Source organism: Pseudoliparis swirei, chromosome 17, assembly GCF_029220125.1.
Source record: "Pseudoliparis swirei isolate HS2019 ecotype Mariana Trench chromosome 17, NWPU_hadal_v1, whole genome shotgun sequence".
NCBI lineage: Eukaryota > Metazoa > Chordata > Actinopteri > Perciformes > Liparidae > Pseudoliparis > Pseudoliparis swirei.
The window spans coordinates 8,752,311-8,772,626 of record NC_079404.1 but is presented as its reverse complement, the minus strand read 5'-3'; the positions used below and the strand labels follow the sequence as shown (position 1 = coordinate 8,772,626).

The 20,316-nt window shown below is 41.4% G+C and overlaps 1 protein-coding gene across 2 annotated transcripts in view; it reads right to left on the bottom strand.

The window, feature by feature from the left end:
- macrod2 (mono-ADP ribosylhydrolase 2) overlaps positions 1-20,316 on the bottom strand; it is a 431,365-nt gene that overhangs the window by 292,101 nt on the left and 118,948 nt on the right. For both annotated transcript variants that reach the window (XM_056435476.1, XM_056435477.1), the window contains exon 4: positions 7,409-7,438. In XM_056435476.1, coding sequence (XP_056291451.1) covers positions 7,409-7,438 — 30 coding nt within the window. The remainder of the gene's footprint in view (positions 1-7,408; positions 7,439-20,316) is intronic.

Below are 20,316 nucleotides of genomic sequence, written 5' to 3'. Positions count from 1 at the left end.
ACTGGCAAGAACTAGCATTTTAAACTGATAAGGCCCCACACTTTCTTCAATAAACGATAGCAGAGAAGTCCTCCACCTCAAATGACCCTCGGTGGCAGGAGGCAGTGGGACTTTGTGCCAGTGTGGAAATCCTATTGAAAATAGGAAGGTCGGCTCCTGGTGTAATTCTCAATCACAAAGATAAAACCGGGTCCTCTCAACCTCTCGACTAGAAGCTAAGACAGGCTACAAAATGTGTAATTGCTCGTTCAGGCTAAATAAGAAAAAAAGTACATTCATCCTGGAAACAAAGACTGTTTTATCAATTTTAATCAATCTTTAAAAGCAAACACACCTGGAATCACAAATTCATTCAAATTATACTGTTATATATATATTTATTTTTTTAAGTTTTGCACATAAGGAAACTCAGCAGGCAAGTTAATTCAACAAGCCCACATATAATAATATTATTAATATTCCTTCTAAAAGTTATGCATTACATAAATACACTCTCTTTCAGGTTTTCAGGAAATGAAAAATGTCATGGTCACTTTGTCAATGTTCAGCGCTGGTAACACGGAGGGAGGCAAGTACCCCGCACATTGAAGCGATACAAAGCCAGTTTAAAAGCGTCAAAGTTTACTTTTAAAGCGAGCTGAGAGTGTGAGGGAAGAGAGGTCTCTTTGAGCAGTGCTGAATGGTCCCGGTGAGATCAACAGAGCTTGCTCCAGCACAGCGAGACACAGAAGGCTGCGTAGAGTTTGATATGCTGATATGTGCCGTTTAAAGTTAGGCCTTTTTGCTCACCCGCACGGCAGTGCCAGAGATCAAGTGATGCCGTCAACTAGGTAATGTCATGACTGCCGCAGGCGACGGCCGGCAGCTTGATTTATACGTGGGGACAGAGATGAATGATTCATAGGCTATAAGAGAGCGATACCAGGTCACATGGCAGCTATATGCCGCTCTCGCCTTCTCTTATTCGCAGACCTACACCTCTCCATAAATGCCTCGAAACACTTTATGTGTCGTAAGCTGAAACATTACACAGCTGGCCAGACCTCTTAGCAACGCTCATAATGTGTATTTTTCTCTCTCTTCTCTTGTTTCTACAACTCTTCATCACGCTGTCCCTCTTTCCCTCTCGTTTTACTTGACTCCCTGAACATTCCCTCTTCCCTTCCCATTATAATGCAATGCTAATCCTAAATATGGAACCCACTGTTGTAGGCTCAAATGAATGGCCCAATCGTTCTGCATCAATTAGTCCATCCATCATTGCTGATTGGACAAGGAGGAGGGGGTGTTTCGTGGTCTGTTCTGCAGGGGGGAGACAGAGATGGCTAGAGAGAGCTATCACTGAAATACAATTCCCATTACGACTTGGGTTCCGCAGACTGCAGTCCACACGATGACCTTGTCCTGATCTGTTTAGTCGCATGCCCTCTATGTTACATCATATCTGTAATAATTGGGTGAAATGATCTGACAGCATGGTACAGTAAATCTCGTACATCATGATCATTTTTCACTGAGATCTTAGTGTACTTGACTGTGTATAGTCATACGTCGCTCACCGACTGCCAACAAGGCAAAAGACTGCTACACAGATATAATAAAATATAGAATAAACTGTGTTGATATAAACAATAAAAAACTGGGAGTTACAGATTTACTGAGTTTTTATACTATATTATACAGTCAGTATACTGGGTATAATAAAGGCAAGGCAATGCTTGAGTGTTCGCATGCAGTCCAGTGTTAATGCATAAATTATAAGTGCATTACACTTGGGAAGTGCAGAGCGTAAAGTTGTTCCATCATTTTAAGAAGTCAGTGCAATTTAGGAAATTATTTCTCTGCTAATAAAAAGTGAAGCAAATTCTAACCGTTTTTTACTTTTTTTATTAGTATTTAAATGTCAGGGGCTCAAACCAATGCAAGAGGGCACTTCCATATTTGGACAGCGCGATGAAAAAGAAATGAGAGGTATTATACTGTAAATACTTAAATACCACAGACAGAGAAAGAGAATACAAACATCTTCATGCTGTGAGTTTACCTCAAAAATACTTCCTAACAGCAGGACGTAAGAGGAGGAAAGACACACATTTATATAAGTGCCGTCTCTAACTCACTTTAAAAAGCACACGGAACATTACAGCACAAATGTAAGGTGGACCTAGATCAGGGCATAACCAACTGCCCGCTAAATATGAGGAGATAAGTGAATCCCAAGGGTACCGGGCCGACTGAGGAATCTCTGCATTCAATTTATCATTTTACATTATTTAGGCTACTCCACGGGGAAATACCTTATCTCTGTCAAAAGTTATGCGAATGGCTGGTACAACCATCTGTGAACTAAGGACCATCAGTCAGGCATAGTGTGCAATCTATGAGTTATGAGAATAATATTTCATCTTTGAGTGATTAATCATAAAGGGGTGTTCTGGGGCTTCCAGTGAGCTGATATGGTTGTGACGGGGACATAAGGCCATCTGACCCAAGCCATCACACAACACCAGCCTATATCTCACCCTGTACCCCTCCCCCTGCACAGAACACCATGCCCCCGTCCCTTCCAATCTGCTCAATAAACAAGCTTGGGGCAGGACCCAGACAGAGGATAATGGTTCACCTGCAGGTGACAGGAAAAGAAAACAGAGCTCTTTGCATAACGAATGCAGATAGAGATAAGCACACCAAAGCACTTAGGAATCTTGATAATGGATTATCCAAACGTCTCCCAAACTGGATACATTTCACCGTCTTTTAAAAAGCATGCCAGAGCACGCTTTTGGAGGAACCAGTACTGCGGGTATTGTCCTGCTGAAATCGCAATGCTGAATGTAGGAAGCCATAATATTGATGTTTTTCAGAAAAATGTCCTGAAAGCAGGAGTTCTCACGTTTCACCCAGCGGCCAGAGCTTGAACATTATACTCCATCTGTTAATTCCATTCGTCATTTACAGGCCTTTTTATACACATCATTTTCTCAGCGGAGCCACTTAGCATTGCTTAGTGATGCCATTGGCTTGTTGCAGAGGAGGGCAAAGAACCCTATGAGCACCTCCGTGGCCAGACACGATCACAGTGAGCATAATTAATCTCATAGATTAGAATGTGTTGGCTACTTGCTATGACTCACACCGCAGTTTAGGAAACTTGTGAGGGAGGTGAGCTGGGGGCAAACAGCAGTTCAGTCTATGTTATGCAAGCAGTGACAGGCTGGTGAGGTCAGCAAGCGTTAGCAGCTCGTGGCCAAATTAGCCAGAGTCACGACATACCAAACAACCGGCATCTGCCGCCCTGCTTGACTGGAGCAAAAAGAGAAGGCCGAACCTGAGAAGAACGATTTGTTTGGGTGGTCTAGTCAAAGCCCGGTGCTAAATGGGTAACGGTTCTGGTCGTAATGCTGATCAGACCATTCCCCTGCTGGATGGAGACATCAGAGGCAAACGGAGCTCCCTCTCTCTAGCTACACGGGGCTTCATGGCATCATTACATGGCTCAGTGTGCTTGTGTCAGTGGGTGTGTGAAAAGGCGACACATTGTGTGTGCGTGTGTGTGGGTTGGGTACGAGAGATAGACAACATGATGTTTACATTAGGTCTCCTCTCTCGGGACTGTGCCAGCATCCAGCCATGCTGTGACACACATCACACGAGCAACCTGGTACCATTCATAATTAGCCTCTATTCACAGAGGCCTCATTTAGTGTGCTATTATCAGAGATCATTGTTATTTCCCTCTATGTATGTATGGAATCCTACAGAGACCAACATGTCTAACACAGATAACAGTGCTATTTTGGTTAACCCCATTGTGTACATAATACTGAAGACATGCAACCCAGAGATAATTCACATCAGTGATTTCTAAGGATTTAATGGCGCACCGGGGCATGAGGATATTCTCTAGACCTTTTCTGTATGCTTAACTAATGCAAGGAATATAATAATGTGTTTGGCTACCGGACTAACCCTTTTTAGCCAAAAACCCTATCACCAAAAAATAAAAAAACTTTATTGTCTACTTTTATGTGGCCATCAGACTTGAAATAATGCTAACAAAATATATATACAGAGATGTGAAGCTTTTCTCCAAAAGATACACAACAACAACAATCCATGAAAAAAAATGTAAGCCAGGACGAGTAAAAAAAAATTTTAGGGGAGTGGGTTGGTGGTAAACTCACATTTTATTCCATAAAGTAAAGCCTTTGTCCAGTTCTCACAAGCTGGCACTAGGCCCACTTCCAGAACTGCGTGAACTAAACATGGCTCAGGTGTGTGAGGCCAACAGGATGGATCATCCTGTTGTGAAGCTGCCATTCTGCAGAGCCTGTGAAGACAGCTGGAAGATAAGGCATGCCCTATATAAGAGCACATCTCCACTTCACATCTATCCTCACTGCCACCGAGGCAGGAGGTCTTCACATGCCAAACCACAGATAGGGGTGGAGGGGGGGGGTGTTCTAATCACCTCCTCTCTTTTTTAGCATGGCCAAAAAAACAAACATGCTTCGAAAGAAGGCACACATAAGGAAGTATACTTGTCGTGGTCATTAGCACAAGTGAGTCTTAGCCTTTTACAGTCAATTGACCTTGTATCTTGTGCCAGTAACTTGGCAGGAATAGCATCGCTGGAAGTCAATTAAGTATGAAAGGAGGCTTTGCTCTCAAAAAATGACACTAGCTCCAATTAGAATTCTTCTGGAGTTAATAAGCACAGCTGGAGGTCACAATCAACCAAACTGTTTTCTTGCAAAGTATGACATTAAATGACACGGGAGATCTCACGTTCCAATGTTGACAGCTCCAAAATCGACTTCATTTTGCTGCTGCTGCGTTCAAGCGAGGGCAATCTGTACCACCCCCAACGCCTATTAATAGTTGAGGAACGACCTGGATCAATCAACCAGGACACGTGTTCCAGGATTCTCAGAAGTGTGAAAAGGTGATTTGCCACCAAATCACAATAATGAAAACATAATAGCAGAGTAAATTGCCTCTTGTGTTTCTCTGTACGTGGCAAAGGAATACTGAAAGTCGACTGCAGCAGAGACGGACAGCAATCAGGAGGTCAGTATACGTGCTTTGCAGGGCTTGGCTTGGTTATGGAGACGCGAGTTGGTGAACTCTGATCTCAATCACATAATATTTTTCGATGGCTGTGCGCTGAGGGCCTCTCCATGTCGCTGAAACAGATAGGGAACATTGCTACGCAACAACGGCTGAAAAGTTTGCAATCTTAACCGTGGCTCCAACGAGATGAGGGCCACTCCAGGCTGCACGATGAGAGGGGAATGAGCTTTCAACAGGCTGTGTACACTGTGATGGATGCTATGTGCACTAAGCAGATAGCTCTGTTGCCTAATTGGGGTTGCTTTATCCACATCCCTCGCATCTGATGACTCATATGTCAGGTGTTCAGATCACAATAATATCTGTAGAAGGATTGTTTAAGGAGAAACATTTTGAAAGATAACTTTCTGTAGAGTAAGAAATATGTATGTCACCAATATCATAATATACAGGACTGTCTCAGAAAATTAGAATATTGTGATGAAGTTCTTTATTTTCTGCAATGCAATTAAAAAAACAAAAATGTCATGCATTCTGGATTCATTACAAATCAACTGAAATATTGCAAGCCTTTTATTCGTTTAATATTGCTGATTATGGCTTACAGCTTAAGAAAACTCAAATATCCTATCTCTAAATATTAGAATATCATGAAAAAGTATACTAGTAGGGTATTAAACAAATCACTTGAATTGTCTAATTAACTCGAAACACCTGCAAGGGTTTCCTGAGCCTTGACAAACACTCAGCTGTTATAAATCTTTTTTTTTACTTGGTCTGAGGAAATATTAAAATTTTATGAGATAGGATTTTAGAGTTTTCTTAAGCTGTAAGCCATAATCAGCAATATTAAAAGAATAAAAGGCTTGCAATATTTCAGTTGATTTGTAATGAATCCAGAATGCATGACATTTTTGTTTTTTTAATTGCATTAAAGAAAATAAAGAACTTCATCACAATATTCTAATTTTCTGAGACAGTCCTGTATGTTTTAATTTGGATGAGTTAGTAGTCTTGGTTAAGTCGCTTTGGATAACAGCTTCAGCTAAATGAAATGTAATGTAAAGTTATGTAATGCAACAGGCTCTGTAGAAAAACATGGAATATCTGGCCCAACAGTCCAAAAAATGAGTGTAAATCTTATTTGTTTTATTAGCTGCATGAATGAAAGTTAAAATGAACTGCTAAAATAGTAATTGTGATAGAGACCCACAAAACATAAGAACATGTCATCGGTTAGATAGAGATTACATGAAATAACTAGAATGGGCACTCGGTAGAGCGCATACCTTCGCATATCACAAGATTGGGCATTGAATTATGAACATTTTGGCACTAGTTGCATGCCAATTGGACAAAAATGTATCGTGCTATGGTAAAAAAAAAGTGTTGACCTTTCCATGACCTTGACCTTGACCTTTGACCCGATTGATCCCAAAATCTAATCAAATGGTCCCCGGATAATAACCAATCATCCCACCAAATTTCATGCGATTCAAGAAGATTTTGACCTGTTCATGACCTTTGACCTTGACCTTTGACCCGATCGATCCCAAAATCGAATCAACTGGTCCCCGGATAATAACCAATCATCCCACCAAATTTCATGCGATTCGGTTCAATACTTTTTGAGTTCTGCGAATAACACGCATACAAATAAATAAATAAATAAATACACGGCGATCATAACATAACCTTCCGCATTTTCAATGCAAAGGTAATAATATCTAATGTCCTGGTTGGGATCACCCTGTGCAGCTGATCAGGGGACGATGACAGATTCAAAGTGACACCCAACACAAATGAATAAACACAGAGAGTTGAAGCAGTGAGCTTATTTCATTTTCATTTCACTCTTCCAGCATATCATCAAAAAATTCCCCTTCAGAAGAAAAATTAACATGCCACGTCTCCCTGGATGCATTTTTCCCAATCTCATTTTACTGTGGTGAAGAATGACTTTTTCAATCGTGTCACTGTAAAAGTCAAATTTGAGAAAAGAAGTAAGGTTGGATTGGGCAGTTGCCAACCCATTATTCCCACACCACGGTCGGCTGCCTCATATTTCCTCCATTGCTTTGATGATAATGTTCTTCGGCAGGCAGCTAAAGGAATAACCATCTCTCCGTGTCGCACAGTGCAAGGCTGTGTTGGCCTCACATCGGCCATATTTAACACAGACACTTGAAGCAAAATAGACACTTAAGTATGCAATGGACGTGTCGAAGAATACCGATGTGCCATATGAGATGGGATGAGTGCAACTTTAATTGCTTTACTACCTTGGGAACAAGCAATGAGAAGATGAAAAGAAAAACAAAAGGTGTTCACTCACCTCCCCCTCCTCCCAGAAGACTGGAGTTTGCTGAAAAGAGAAAAAAAGAAATGACTTAATATGGAATCAGCAATATTTGGACATGAAAGTTCTGTTTAGCAGCACCTGTGGGATTTTTCAATATAAAACTTTTTGATCTGAAACTTAATTCGCAAAGGTGTCATGCACATATCCAATGAACTGATGTACAACTGACAGCTTTCCCGAGATTGACAACGGCATAGAAAGAGTCATGAAGCCTTGAGTATAATTTCACAGAAAAAGAAAACTGGTTGATACAAGAAGAGCCTGAAGAAGCCTTGAATGATTAGGATTTGTTGTTTTTTCTCGCACGTTCTCAGTTAAACCTGCAATCACACATTTAAACTAGAACGGGCACTCGGTAGAGCGCATACCTTCGCATATCACAAGATTGGGCATTGAATTATGAACATTTTGGCATTAGTTGCATGCCAATTGGACAAAAATGTATCGTGCTATGGTAAAAAAAAAAAGATGTTGACCTTTCCATGACCTTGACCTTGAACTTTGACCCGATTGATCCCAAAATCTAATCAAATGGTCCCCGGATAATAACCAATCATCCCACCAAATTCCATGTGATTCAAGAAGATTTGACCTGTTCATGACCTTTGACCTTGACCTTTGACCCGATCGATCCCAAAATCTAATCAACTGGTCCCCGGATAATAACCAATCATCCCAGCAAATTTCATGCGATTCGGTTCAATACTTTTTGAGTTCTGCGAAAGATTTTGACCTGTTCATGACCTTTGACCTTGACCTTTGATCCGATCGATCCCAAAATCTAATCAACTAGTCCCCGGATAATAACCAATCATCCCACCAAATGTCATGCGATTCGGTTCAATACTTTTTGAGTTCTGCGAAAGATTTTGACCTGTTCATGACCTTTGACCTTGACCTTTGACCCGATCGATCCCAAAATCGAATCAACTGGTCCCCGGATAATAAACAATCATCCCACCAAATTGCATGCGATTCGGTTCAATCCTTTTTGAGTTCTGCGAAAGATTTTGACCTGTTCATGACCTTTGACCTTGACCTTTGACCCGATCGATCCCAAAATCGAATCAACTGGTCCCCGGATAATAAACAATCATCCCACCAAATTGCATGCGATTCGGTTCAATACTTTTTGAGTTTTGCGAATAACACGCATACAAATAAATAAATAAATAAACACACGGCGATCAAAACATAACCTTCCGGCATTTTCAATGCGAAGGTAAAAAGCTGCATTTGGCAATACAAGATTTTGAATTTGATCCAATAATTTGTTTTTATCACATCTAACAGAGAGAAGTGAGCATTGTGTGTGTGTGTAGGTGTGTGTGTGTGTGTGTGTGTGTGTGTGTGTGTGTGTGTGTGTGTGTGTGTGTGTGTGTGTGTGTGTGTGTGTGTGTGTGTGTAGGTGTGTGTGTGTTTGTGTGTGTGTATGTGTATGTGTGTGTGTCAGTGTTTTTCTTTGAATACTAAAATTGGCAACAAACGTGCAATTCAGTCCGCAGCTGATTCCAATGTACTCTACTTGGCAGATTTCTTGGATGGAAACATGGCACAGGTTATGCTGAGTAAAAAAGATGTGGTACATTCAAAGAAATTAACAGGGACTTGAAGTTTGAGAATCTACTGCTGCTCATCAGATCCCCCATGGCTTTGTAGCGGTCGTTTCTTTTTAGGAACTTGTCACACAAGTCGTTGGACATAAGAGAAGAGAGAGGCTCCGCTCTCATGTGCTGCAACACCCTCAGAGTGAAGCTTCGCTGACTGTTACTCTGTTGTCAGCTTAAAGACAGTTTAGTTTACAAACACTCATGGTATTACTGAGCCCCGTGTTGTCTACGGGAATCCCCGACATCAACCGTAGTTTAAAAGGTAACGTCAGCTATATTCGTGGAGATTGCATCATTAAAATCTGTCAGTTTGAGACATCCGTTGCACATGAGAGGAGAAAGATTAGAGGGGATTTATCGTACATCTGTTAATGTGGGTGTTGCTGGGAGTAGGTAGGCTATGTGTTTGAAGTGCAGTTCATCCAGCGAGCATTGGAGGAATCAGACACTGCTACATGCCTTTAATGATCTTCAGATCCAGCTACAGCATTGGCTATCATCAGCAGGGAAAGCTACCCCATTAAAAGCTTATTATTTCTGAACGTTTTGGCGCACAAGCAACAGATAATGAACAAGCAGAATATGGGAGCGCTCTCCAGCGACAGCAGCACAAGTTTTTCCGCTGTTTTTTTTGTTGGTGTGTGTTGCCTGATGACGTGTATGAAGGGGACTTCTGGAGTTCACTCAGTTTTCACACCTTTTTGTGCAAGCATTATGGCTTGGTATTGTCCTCATCTGAGCACCACACATGAGTGGGCCCAGGGACAAAGAAAGCTCTCCCACTGCAGAATGTGTTCATCAAAGGGCTTTTGTTACATGTGTGTGTGAGTGTGTGTGTGTGTGTGTGTGCGTGTGTGAGTGTGTGTGAGTGCGTACGTGCGTGTTTGCATACAGTATCAGCATACCATACACACACAAGAAACAGCAACTCAAACAGGGTGTACTAACAATCCACTGTCATGTTTACAATAGCACCTCTCCAGGTTTTTCTGTGATGAAAAAGAGACATGTGGAGACCAGCTTTTGTTTAGCTCTGGATTCTGTTCGCAACAACAACACACACACAACTCAAACATGCATTTCCATGAAAAGAACAGTTTCCGTTCACATTTTAAATACATAGGTACCTATAGAAAAAAGGTAAAGGCGTTATAACCTGATAAACTTGCGGTATGACATACACTACCGTTCAAAAGTTTGGGGTCATCCAGACAATTTTGTGTCTTCCATGAAAACTCACTTTTATTTATCAAATGAATTGAAAATTGAATAAAAAATATAGTCAAGACATTGACAAGGTTAGAAATAATGATTAATATTTGAAGTATTAATTTTGTTCTTCAAACTTCAAGCTCAAAGGAAGGCCAGTTGTATAGCTTATATCACCAGCATAACTGTTTTCAGCTGTGCTAACATAATTGCACAAGGGTTTTCTAATCAGATATTAGTCTTCTAAGGCGATTAGCAAACACAATGTACCATTAGAACACTGGAGTGATAGTTGATGGAAATGGGCCTCTATACACATATGGAGATATTTCATTAGAAACCAGACGTTTCCACCTAGAATAGTCATTTACCACATTAACAATGTATAGTGTGTATTTTTGATTAATGTTATCTTTATTGAAAAAACAGTGCTTTTCTTTGAAAAATAAAGACATTTCTAAGTAACCCCAAACTTTTGAACGGTAGTGTATATGTGTAGCTTTTCTTATGATGGTAAAGTTTTAAGCATGTTGTTGTATATGTATTCTCAACACAATGAAAATAATAGTTCCAGTGCCGGTTAAAGTCTAGCTAATAGTATGCTAGTCTTCAACAAAGTCTATCATCATTGTCTAGTCTCCTGGGGAGTCTTCCAATTCATGGGCTATTAAAACACTGGGGTTTAATTACCTGACATTATGGAAATGCATACCTGAGGGGGGCGCTTCATTTACTCCACACCTAATCAGAGATTGAAGATGAAGTTGCTAATCAGACACAACTCTTGTGTGCGTGTGTGTGTGTGTGGTGGGTAGTGTTAGTAGTGTACAGGGTAGTCTGGGGCTTGAGATTGTAGATGCTTTCTAACCACATGTGACTTAGCCCACTGGGAGATGAGGCGGATTCGACAGCCATCTCATCTCAGCAGTGGGTTTGATAAATATGGAAGGAGGGAGGGGTAAAAACGCTGCTTTATGCCTTTTCATTTCCCCTCTCCCTGCCTCCTCTCCTTTAACGATCAGAATGTCATGAAATGTGTTTTGGCACTTTATCTTAAAGCACACTGTGCTGCTTAAGCACACAACATATCTGTAACCTACAGAGGCAGTGAGCTCAGCCCACAGCGATACATATCAGGGGAGACATTAAAATCCCCAAATGGTTGGGGACTTGCTTTGACAATCCGTCTTCAAGGATAAGACAAATAAGAAACAGCTGGCAGAGAAGCTAACCTGCAGCAGCACACGGAGCAGCAGAAGCTATTAGCGTGTGCCTTATTCAGGGTGACTTGCCTGAGAAGTTCTTCAATTATCCTGAATGAAAATCCAAACAGAAATCCATATTCGGCCACATTCACCCCATAATGCATATTTTATAGAGTGTGTATTAATTATAAACTAGCTCTCCTTGCTGCTTGTGCCTGCCCTGGGCTCAGTCTGGCTATCTTGTGATGGATCAACACATTTCAGCCTTTAGGGAAGCAGTAAGAGAGCCAACAATTAGTATTAGCAGAAGACCATTATCGGTTCCTTCTAGGCCTGAGTGCGTACACGTGAATTTGTCTCTTTGAATGTACAGTATGTGTAATGGGTTTTCGACTTCACCATCCTCTCTTCGATGTCTGCCGGTGCGTGTCCCCTTGAGAATTCCATGAATCAATTCATCCATTTTTCCTTCGAGGACAGAACACACCACACATCTCCCGGGCTTTCTCACGCCTGTGTAACTGGCCAAAAAGGATCCACTTGAACACACGCAAAGACTTTACCCGACGGCCAACTGGCACGTAAGTTGTGCGCCTGCATGTGAGGAAATGACTCAATACCAGCAGATGGGCATTTCAGAGGATATTTATTGACCGTAAAGATTTGTATAGGCCAAGTTGATGAAAAGAAAGAGTGAAGCCAAAGGGTGTGACTTTTTGTTTGTCAGGAGTGCTACTGTGAGTCTTCCCAGTAGGAACCACAACATGGGCCATACATCTCAGTGGAAGGGCTCCCCAGACTGCCTGGAGATGGCAGGTCATTAGGAACCGCTGGTCCACGGCATTAGGCTTGCCTGTCAAACATATGCCTGAACTGTCACTGTGGGAGGACCCACTTCCTGTCTGCCCTTTGAACTCCTAACCCCCACATCAACCTCATTTATCCCTCTGCCAATGACAATGCATTAGAGGCGCTCCTGTGTATTTTGACAGGAAGAACATATTGATGGCAGAACTCTAGCCAGAGCATGCAGGCCCAGTTTATGGATTGTGGCACTGCGTCAGGAAGCCGACACAGACACAAACAGTGAAAAGGGACTTGTCTCAGTGTGTCCATATATTTGCAGAGCGTTCATAAAAACGGGCTCTATTGCACTTCAGTGTGTGAGTCCCGTGTATGCACAGGGCAGTGGGGCATGGATCTGTTGTGTGTTTTTGGTGTCGTTAGCAGAGCCCCAGATCATGCAGTGGAATGGGAAGTGCTGCTGCATAGCCACGAAACCTCAGGGCACTAAACAGATTCACTGTCTACCTTCTGGTCTCGGTCACCTTAACTGAACCCTTTTTAATAATAATAATCATTTATTTTATATAGCGCTTCTCAAGGCACCCAAAGTCACTTTACAGTCCAGAGTCCAGTAGTCACACACACACACACAGTCATACCGGTGGTGGTAAGCTACATCAGTAGCCACAGCTGCCCTGGGGCAGACTGACAGAAGCGTGGCTGCCAATCAGCGCCTACGGCCCCCGACCACCACCAACATTCATTCACATCCATACGAACCGGGATGAGGCTTTAAATATGTTCCATCATACGCTCACTCCTCATCCTCAGCCCAGAGGTTAATCGTGTACTCTGCTGTGACTCTGGGATCACAGGTGGGGTCAAGAAACTAAAAAAAACATTGTGTTATGGTTCAGGTTGCCTGCTCTGTTGCAGATAGATGAGTCCAAAAAAAATTTGGTGCAATTTTTCAAAACCATCGGGGCGGCCGCTGCACTATAATGCTACCGAGCATATCTGTGTCTTTAAGTAAGTCTATTAAAGTCAAATTAACTCTGTTAGGACGATCTTTGCTGCGTTCTATAGCAACAGCATCACTCACTGCTTTTTGTCCTCCCTGTCCAAAAAGAAGGATTTATCATTTTAGCAAATCCAAAACACACAAACTGCCGCAAACTAGGTCAACAGAGCTGTTCTTATTAACAGGGAGCCACATCTTTTTGTTCTCCATTCTCCTGCTTTAATTAGAAATCATATTCACCACTAATTTGATGGGCACAAATTAGCACCCAAAACACAATGAACTGCAAATAGGAGGCCTGAAATAATAAAGAAAAGAGTTCAGAGATGCAAAAAGATGATCATTTGTAGACTTGGTTGACACTGAGATGGTCATTAGACATTTCTCTTCATAGTGCTCTGATGTTTCACATGTCAGCTCTGAATGGCGATGCTCAACGAGTTAGTGGAGTGGATTCTTTTTTGAGTGGAACAATGTGCTGCTGCACACATAGACACATTTTCACTCTGCCAACATTCCTAACAAGCAGTGCCTATGCACGCGCATGCACACGCACACACACACATACACAATCACATGCACACACCCAGAGACATACACAATCACATGCACAAACTCACACACGTGTGCGTGCACTTACATAGCACAACTCAACTCAAATATTCAGCTAGGCATTAATATCTAGAGCAACTCATAATCATATCTGTGGAGCTCGGTGTTACACTGAGGCGAATTAGGCAATTCTAACCTTTAATGATGGGGCGTTTTTTTTTCTTTTAGTGGCTGTTGAAGTTCGCACAAATATAAATAAAACTTAAACGAGCCACCAGTTGTGGGATGAGAGAGATGCAACAGTGGCATTTCCTATTTGTGGCACAAAACAAATGTATGCTTTACCACACATGATGCCTCATCTGCTGATACTGGTTGGCATTTGTATTCTTTGGAGCTTCTAGTCCTGAGGAGCCTGACTGAGCCAGACAAACATGCGGAAGAGGTGGCATGATCCACACACACACACACACACACACACACACACACACACACACACACACATAATGTTCGGTTATGTGCTAAAACCAAGATTTTCTCCCACCAATGTACTGATGAAAAAGATACGTTAACTATTGTGCAGAAAAATAAGTGACGTTTAAGGTTTCATTGGTGAAGGGTAATGCTATACAAACAATACAGATACACAAGTAGAACATTGATTTGATGCTTGCACACATCAATTTAGACAAAGTGAGAAAGCATACATTTAGAATGTAGCTGCCAAGTTACAGTTTTTTTGCGGGTTGACAGCACTGAGTCACATGTTCAAATGTCTAACAAAAGTCTGCCACAGTGCAGCAGGCAGCAGCTCACCAAACTCTAGTTTTTTTTTTGCTTGAACACAGTTTTCAAATACACACTTTGTTCAAATGCTAACACCGTGTTGTCAACACTGAACCACACATTCAAAACGGAAAAATGGAACAAGGAAGACGGGTGGGGGGAGGAGAAGGGGTGAGAGAGCGGATGCGTGGAGGAAGACAAAGAGCTGTTATTCCAGATGAAATAAGGCTACACTTATAGAGCATGTCGTGATATTTCAGATGCGAGGAAAATTATATTGTTGACATGGTTGTCAACAATGCAATAAAACTGCGGACAACATTGCTCGAGTCCTAAAGAAACACCAAGTTACAATGAAACAGATCTGCTGTACTGTACGAGAGAAACAAAAGAAGAAAGAAGAAAATATGTCCAGGTAAGAGGTAAGCACAGCTATAAAAAAAAAAAAAAGGTAAAAAAAAAACACGGGAAAAAATAAAAAAAAAAAACACAAAAAACTGTTTTCTTGAGAGAGTGGAGGTGGGAAGGTGGAGAAAGACCACAGACATTTGTCATTATTTTTATCGATGAATTTAACTTTAACCAAACCAAAAACACGAGGAGGGAATGTTAATGTTAGGGGCAGAGCTGTGGGGTGGGGTTCCAAGGGGGGGGGGGCCACTCATGTGCTGTGCAGCACTGGTTTGATTCAATTTGCACACACACCACCCATTCATACAGACACACTCAAGGCCTACAGCTTCTACTAGAACAGCAGCTATGCTCAGCTATGCAGCAGAACAGGGGAGCCAAAAGAAAACCCCCAAGTTTTGTCATAGTTTTAACGTTGCATGCATTGCACCACAGCGCAGCTGTCAGATTGGTTTGCAGCACATTGCAGATTCAAGGGTTTTGTGTACCTGCCTATATCACCACCCCTCACAACCCAGAGGAGTTTTTTTCTGCCTGGAGGTGAAAGTGTTTGGTCACACCACCATGACCCAAATGTCTCTTTTGAGGACACGAGTCCAGAGGACTACCAGGGATGGATAAGGCATGAAAATGCCCTGATGCTGAGAGAGGCAGATTAGTCCCTCGATTATTGTCCGAATTTTTTTTTTTTTTTTCTCATTACTGTGTAAATTCATATTACTACAGAGCATACTAAACTAGCTTTTTTTTTTTTGTTTGCCTTAAAGAATTGTTAAAAAAAAAAAATTTAATATGTCATGTGAAGAACTTTTCTTTTGAAATTGAAGAAAATTTTGTTTCAAGTGTGATACTGAAAAAAAAAAGATGAAAAAAAGATGAGTATGTATTGTATTTTGATTTGATGCTCGTGTTTTTACTGTGTGTGTTCTGGTGTGTGTTGTGTCAGTGAGGGTTCAGTGTTGTTTGTGGCACTGAGGGGGTGATGAGCCATGTGTGAGTTGTGTGTTGTGTTGTGAGTTGAGTTTTGCAGGTGATGTGAACTGTTTAGCTCAGGTGACTGTTGGTAGTGCAGACTGTGGTTAGAGTTTTGCACATGTGACTCCAGTTGTGCCCACTGTCGTTTAGCAATCGAAAAAAACTGTAAAAGGGTATGCAAAACCTACCACTGTTCAACTCTGACGTTTGCATATTTTGGGGTTTAATGATATAGAATTGTGCTAGTTTCAATATATTATCTTGAAAAGATTGTCTTCTGTAAAATACAACACCAAATTAAATTGAATTAGACTATACTGCCAAGGTTCTCCTTAATATCCCCTGTCTTCCACACCAGCTTACAGTAAATTACGGAGTGATTCTGCGGCGTAAACTTTTAGGAGGACCTTATTGCAGAGTTTCAGACCTTGTTTGCCATTCATTGGGTTGTTATGTGAAGTTGACGAGGTCTCGGTAACATCATTAAGCAGGTCTCATTTCTCATGAGGTCTCGGTAACATCATTAAGCAGGTCTCATTTCTCATGTGTATTGATACTCAGAGTTTAGTGCAAATTAAATGACCATTAAGTCGGATGATCGGTTGATCTTTTTGCTCCTCCGTCGTATTTTCAGTTCAAGCTAAAAGCTCATTGGCTCAAACATGCAGTCCTTTGCTGCAGATTCCTTGGCTACCTTGTGACACAACACCAACATCAACCATGAGGATTTGTTGTTGTGTGAAGCAGCATTTGACTTTTGACGGCGTCACTAACTTTGAAAAAGTCAAACACACATCAAAGGCTTAGCTGTTCAAAATCACTGCAACAACAATGATGCGATTTAAATTTTAGGTTGGATTTATTTTTGAAATACACATTATACTTAATTTCTGGCGAACGTAGGTTGCTCCTTAAACCTATTAATATTCTTAACAGAACTTGTCCTATACTGTCGCTGATATTATGTTTTTTTGCAGCATCGTTTTAGAACTATTGCAGGAGTGTTATGATGTCTGAATGCATCAATGTGACAACAGGGTGGTGTCACAGTGATTAATCCCTTTCCTCCGCAGCCTTGTCACCTTCATAACAAAGCAACAATACCAGATGCCAAAGCCAGCCCACATGTCTATTGTTATAATTACCTGACCTTCAAATCCACATTAATGAGCCCAGGATGATCCCATTCTCTTTCATCCTTTGGCTTCCGAGCCCTCCTTTTATCTAACAAGGTCACCTTTCACAACATTGCTTCTCCCTGAAATACACATCCCCCTCATAAATATACATCTACCTGCATCAGCTCAACCCCCAATCCTAAGAAGGGTGCTTGCAGACATTACAAGACAATAAAGCTGTAGGTGGGCTCTGCAAAGCGCAAGTTTGTATTTCTTGTGAAGTTGACACCAAGGGAAAGTCAATGCCACCAAAGTCAGAAAGAGAAAACTACTATATACCAATTGAAGTGTTGCTTTATAATTGTTTTCAACACTAAACAAACTATTAATATGAACGAGAAAGACTCACTACAAGGGCTCGGAAGGCAGAATGCAAGGGGGTCAGGGTTGATGAGATGAAGTTGTTACGATCCGTTCCGACTATTTGAATCACAAATGTACACATGTCTTTGGTTTGTGAGAAACCACAAGGACAAACGCAGAAAAACAACACATTCAATTATTTTGTGATATTATATCTTGTAGTTAGTGTGTGTTTGTGTGTGTGTGTGTGTGTGTGTATGTATGCTTGTGTAGGTGTGTGTGTGTGTGTGTGTGTGTGTGTGTAATAGTAGCAATATCGAACTTAAAACATACGGTAATATGAAGTACAGTTTAGTGGACATGGCAAAGTCCCACAAACAACCTCATATATAATCCAATTAAACCACTCAATGATACATGTACATCTTTAGAAATCACTGGACAAGATGTAGTTGTAATATGTATGCAGCAAGATATTTCAACTGATATTCACCAACCCTGTGCTCCGTGTGCCAACTTTGAAGAGGCACCATGATTTTCTGGTTGAGATGAAATAGTTTATCTGCAAACTTCACAGGGTGCCACAGCGGAGCTCTGGCAGGATTTGGGCCAACAGCTGCATATTATAGATTTATCCAGTCCCATTTCTGGATTCATCAGCCTTGGAGTTGATGCAGCCTCTTCCTTACTGGCAATCAGTCCTGTCGGTATGGTAAAGACCCGCATGGCTCCTTAGGGCCTTCACAGTCCACTACCCCCAGCTACGTACCCACCAGGCAGCCGGAGAGTTCCCCTCACTATATCCCAAATAACATGCCTGAAATTCCTCCACAAGGAAGAGACAGGGCGGCATTAAATAGGAGATTCTCAACCGCTGAAGTGTGGTTTCTGAATCAATTTACTTACATATCACTGCTCTTTCTTTTTGCAAGAGACATGAGGGCCTTGCACTTGACAGACAGGCCACAGTATATACACTCAGATTTAGACTCCATATAGCTTAAGTGCAGCACATTGCATTAAGGAAGAGTGCATTGTCTTTTTTTAATACTAAATGTATTTTAACTTCTCTTACTTCCTTAGCAAAATGCACTTAACCGGCACTTAAGAGAATCCATTGCTACCAGTGTCTATTTGATCACAGCGGTGTAAGTGTTGAGGTGATGTGTGAAGTGAGCCCTGGCTCCAGAAGTACTCCATTTATGTCACAGAGACTCATCTCCCTCGAGCGCCAACTGCAATCAGGCTGGAGCAACTCAATCATAAGTCGAGAAGAGATAGGCCGTAGCATGCATGTTACCATGGTGAACAAAGAAGAAACATTTCCAAGAAAGGCAATGTGTTCTTCATTAAGCAAGGAGGCTTGGATGGGCTGTGTGGTCATTAAGAGTTTATCAAAACGGTTGAACTTTGACAGCCTGTATGTATTACAGTCGTTATTATTAGACATGGACAATATAAAGTATATCACAGAGAACTAGATGAGAACAACTACTAAATGATAACATGATATAGTGGTGAATATGGTGAGGTTCTACTGGAAAACTAGCAAATAGACATTCCTTTTGCCTAAATATACAGCTCCTGAAACAGTCTAAATGAAGTAGGTGTTGTAAACGCCTATAGAGATAAGCCAACCTTCTTGGATGAGAGATGAATGATCTCATAAATAATCATACCTGTATTAACATTAAGAGTGAATTATAACAGTGCAATACCCTGTTAGATATTGTAAATGATATAGCGCTAACAGCAAACACAGGTTTTCACATACACAAATACCTCACAGTTCCTCATGTTGGAATTAGCATTGATACAGGAAAGGCACGGCCTGTAACAATAAGCGTCTTATATTGTTCTGAGCTTCATCCTTTTGTAGCACCTATGGATCACACAAGGTTCACTTCACTCGGTGCGTCTTCAAACAAGCCTCTGGGGTTTTCTTCCCCACAAACATATTCACACAGAATCCCAGCAGATAATTTCCTGCTCACTGGTATCTGCACCATTGTTAAAAGAATAGAAAAATACCACATGTTACAATTGCTTATTCAAGGAGCTTTTGAAAAGGCAGTCTATGAAACAGTAAAACAGAGTGCTGACACGATGAGCATTATACAATCAGATAAGCAGTGTTTTCCTCTTGGCGATGTCGACTAAATCCAAGCTTGATGAAAACAGTGAATACGAAGGGCAGAGACGAGTTAAATATTCTTTTTTGTTTGTTTTCTTCCATTTCGTTGCTCAGTATTGAGCACTGTGGTTCTTAGTGTTCTGCTTTGATCCTCATTTCTTTATGTCAACAGCATGGATACGATGCATCACTCTGCTCAAATCAAGTTCACAGTACTGCACCTCACTCTGGACTGAAAACACCTCGCCTGGCTGACACTTCTGCTGCATCGTCCCGTCCCCCGACACACACGCGGCAGAACGGGACACATCATCAACCAAATCAAACAAAAATAATTGACAGGCGTGTTGCAGACTGATATACTGAAATTGTTATCATGGGGATACTTATCTAGGAGAATAGATTGACGATGGTTATATCTCTCTCAATTATATTGCCGTCCTCCTGCTGAACTTTGCAGTTCTGCTTAATTGCAGCTGTTAATTGGCTTGCCTCCAAGCTCTTTATTTTATTGCACACACACACACTCACACACACTCACACACACACACTGTAGCCGTCTTGATGTTGGGTTATGTGCTAAAGCCAAGATTTACTCTAGATGTTCTCCCACCGATGTACTGATGAAAAGGATGTACATTAACTGTTGTGCGGGAAATTAACGAGCATTGGTGTGACTTCAGGGTTTCCTGCTGCTATGTAAAAAAATGT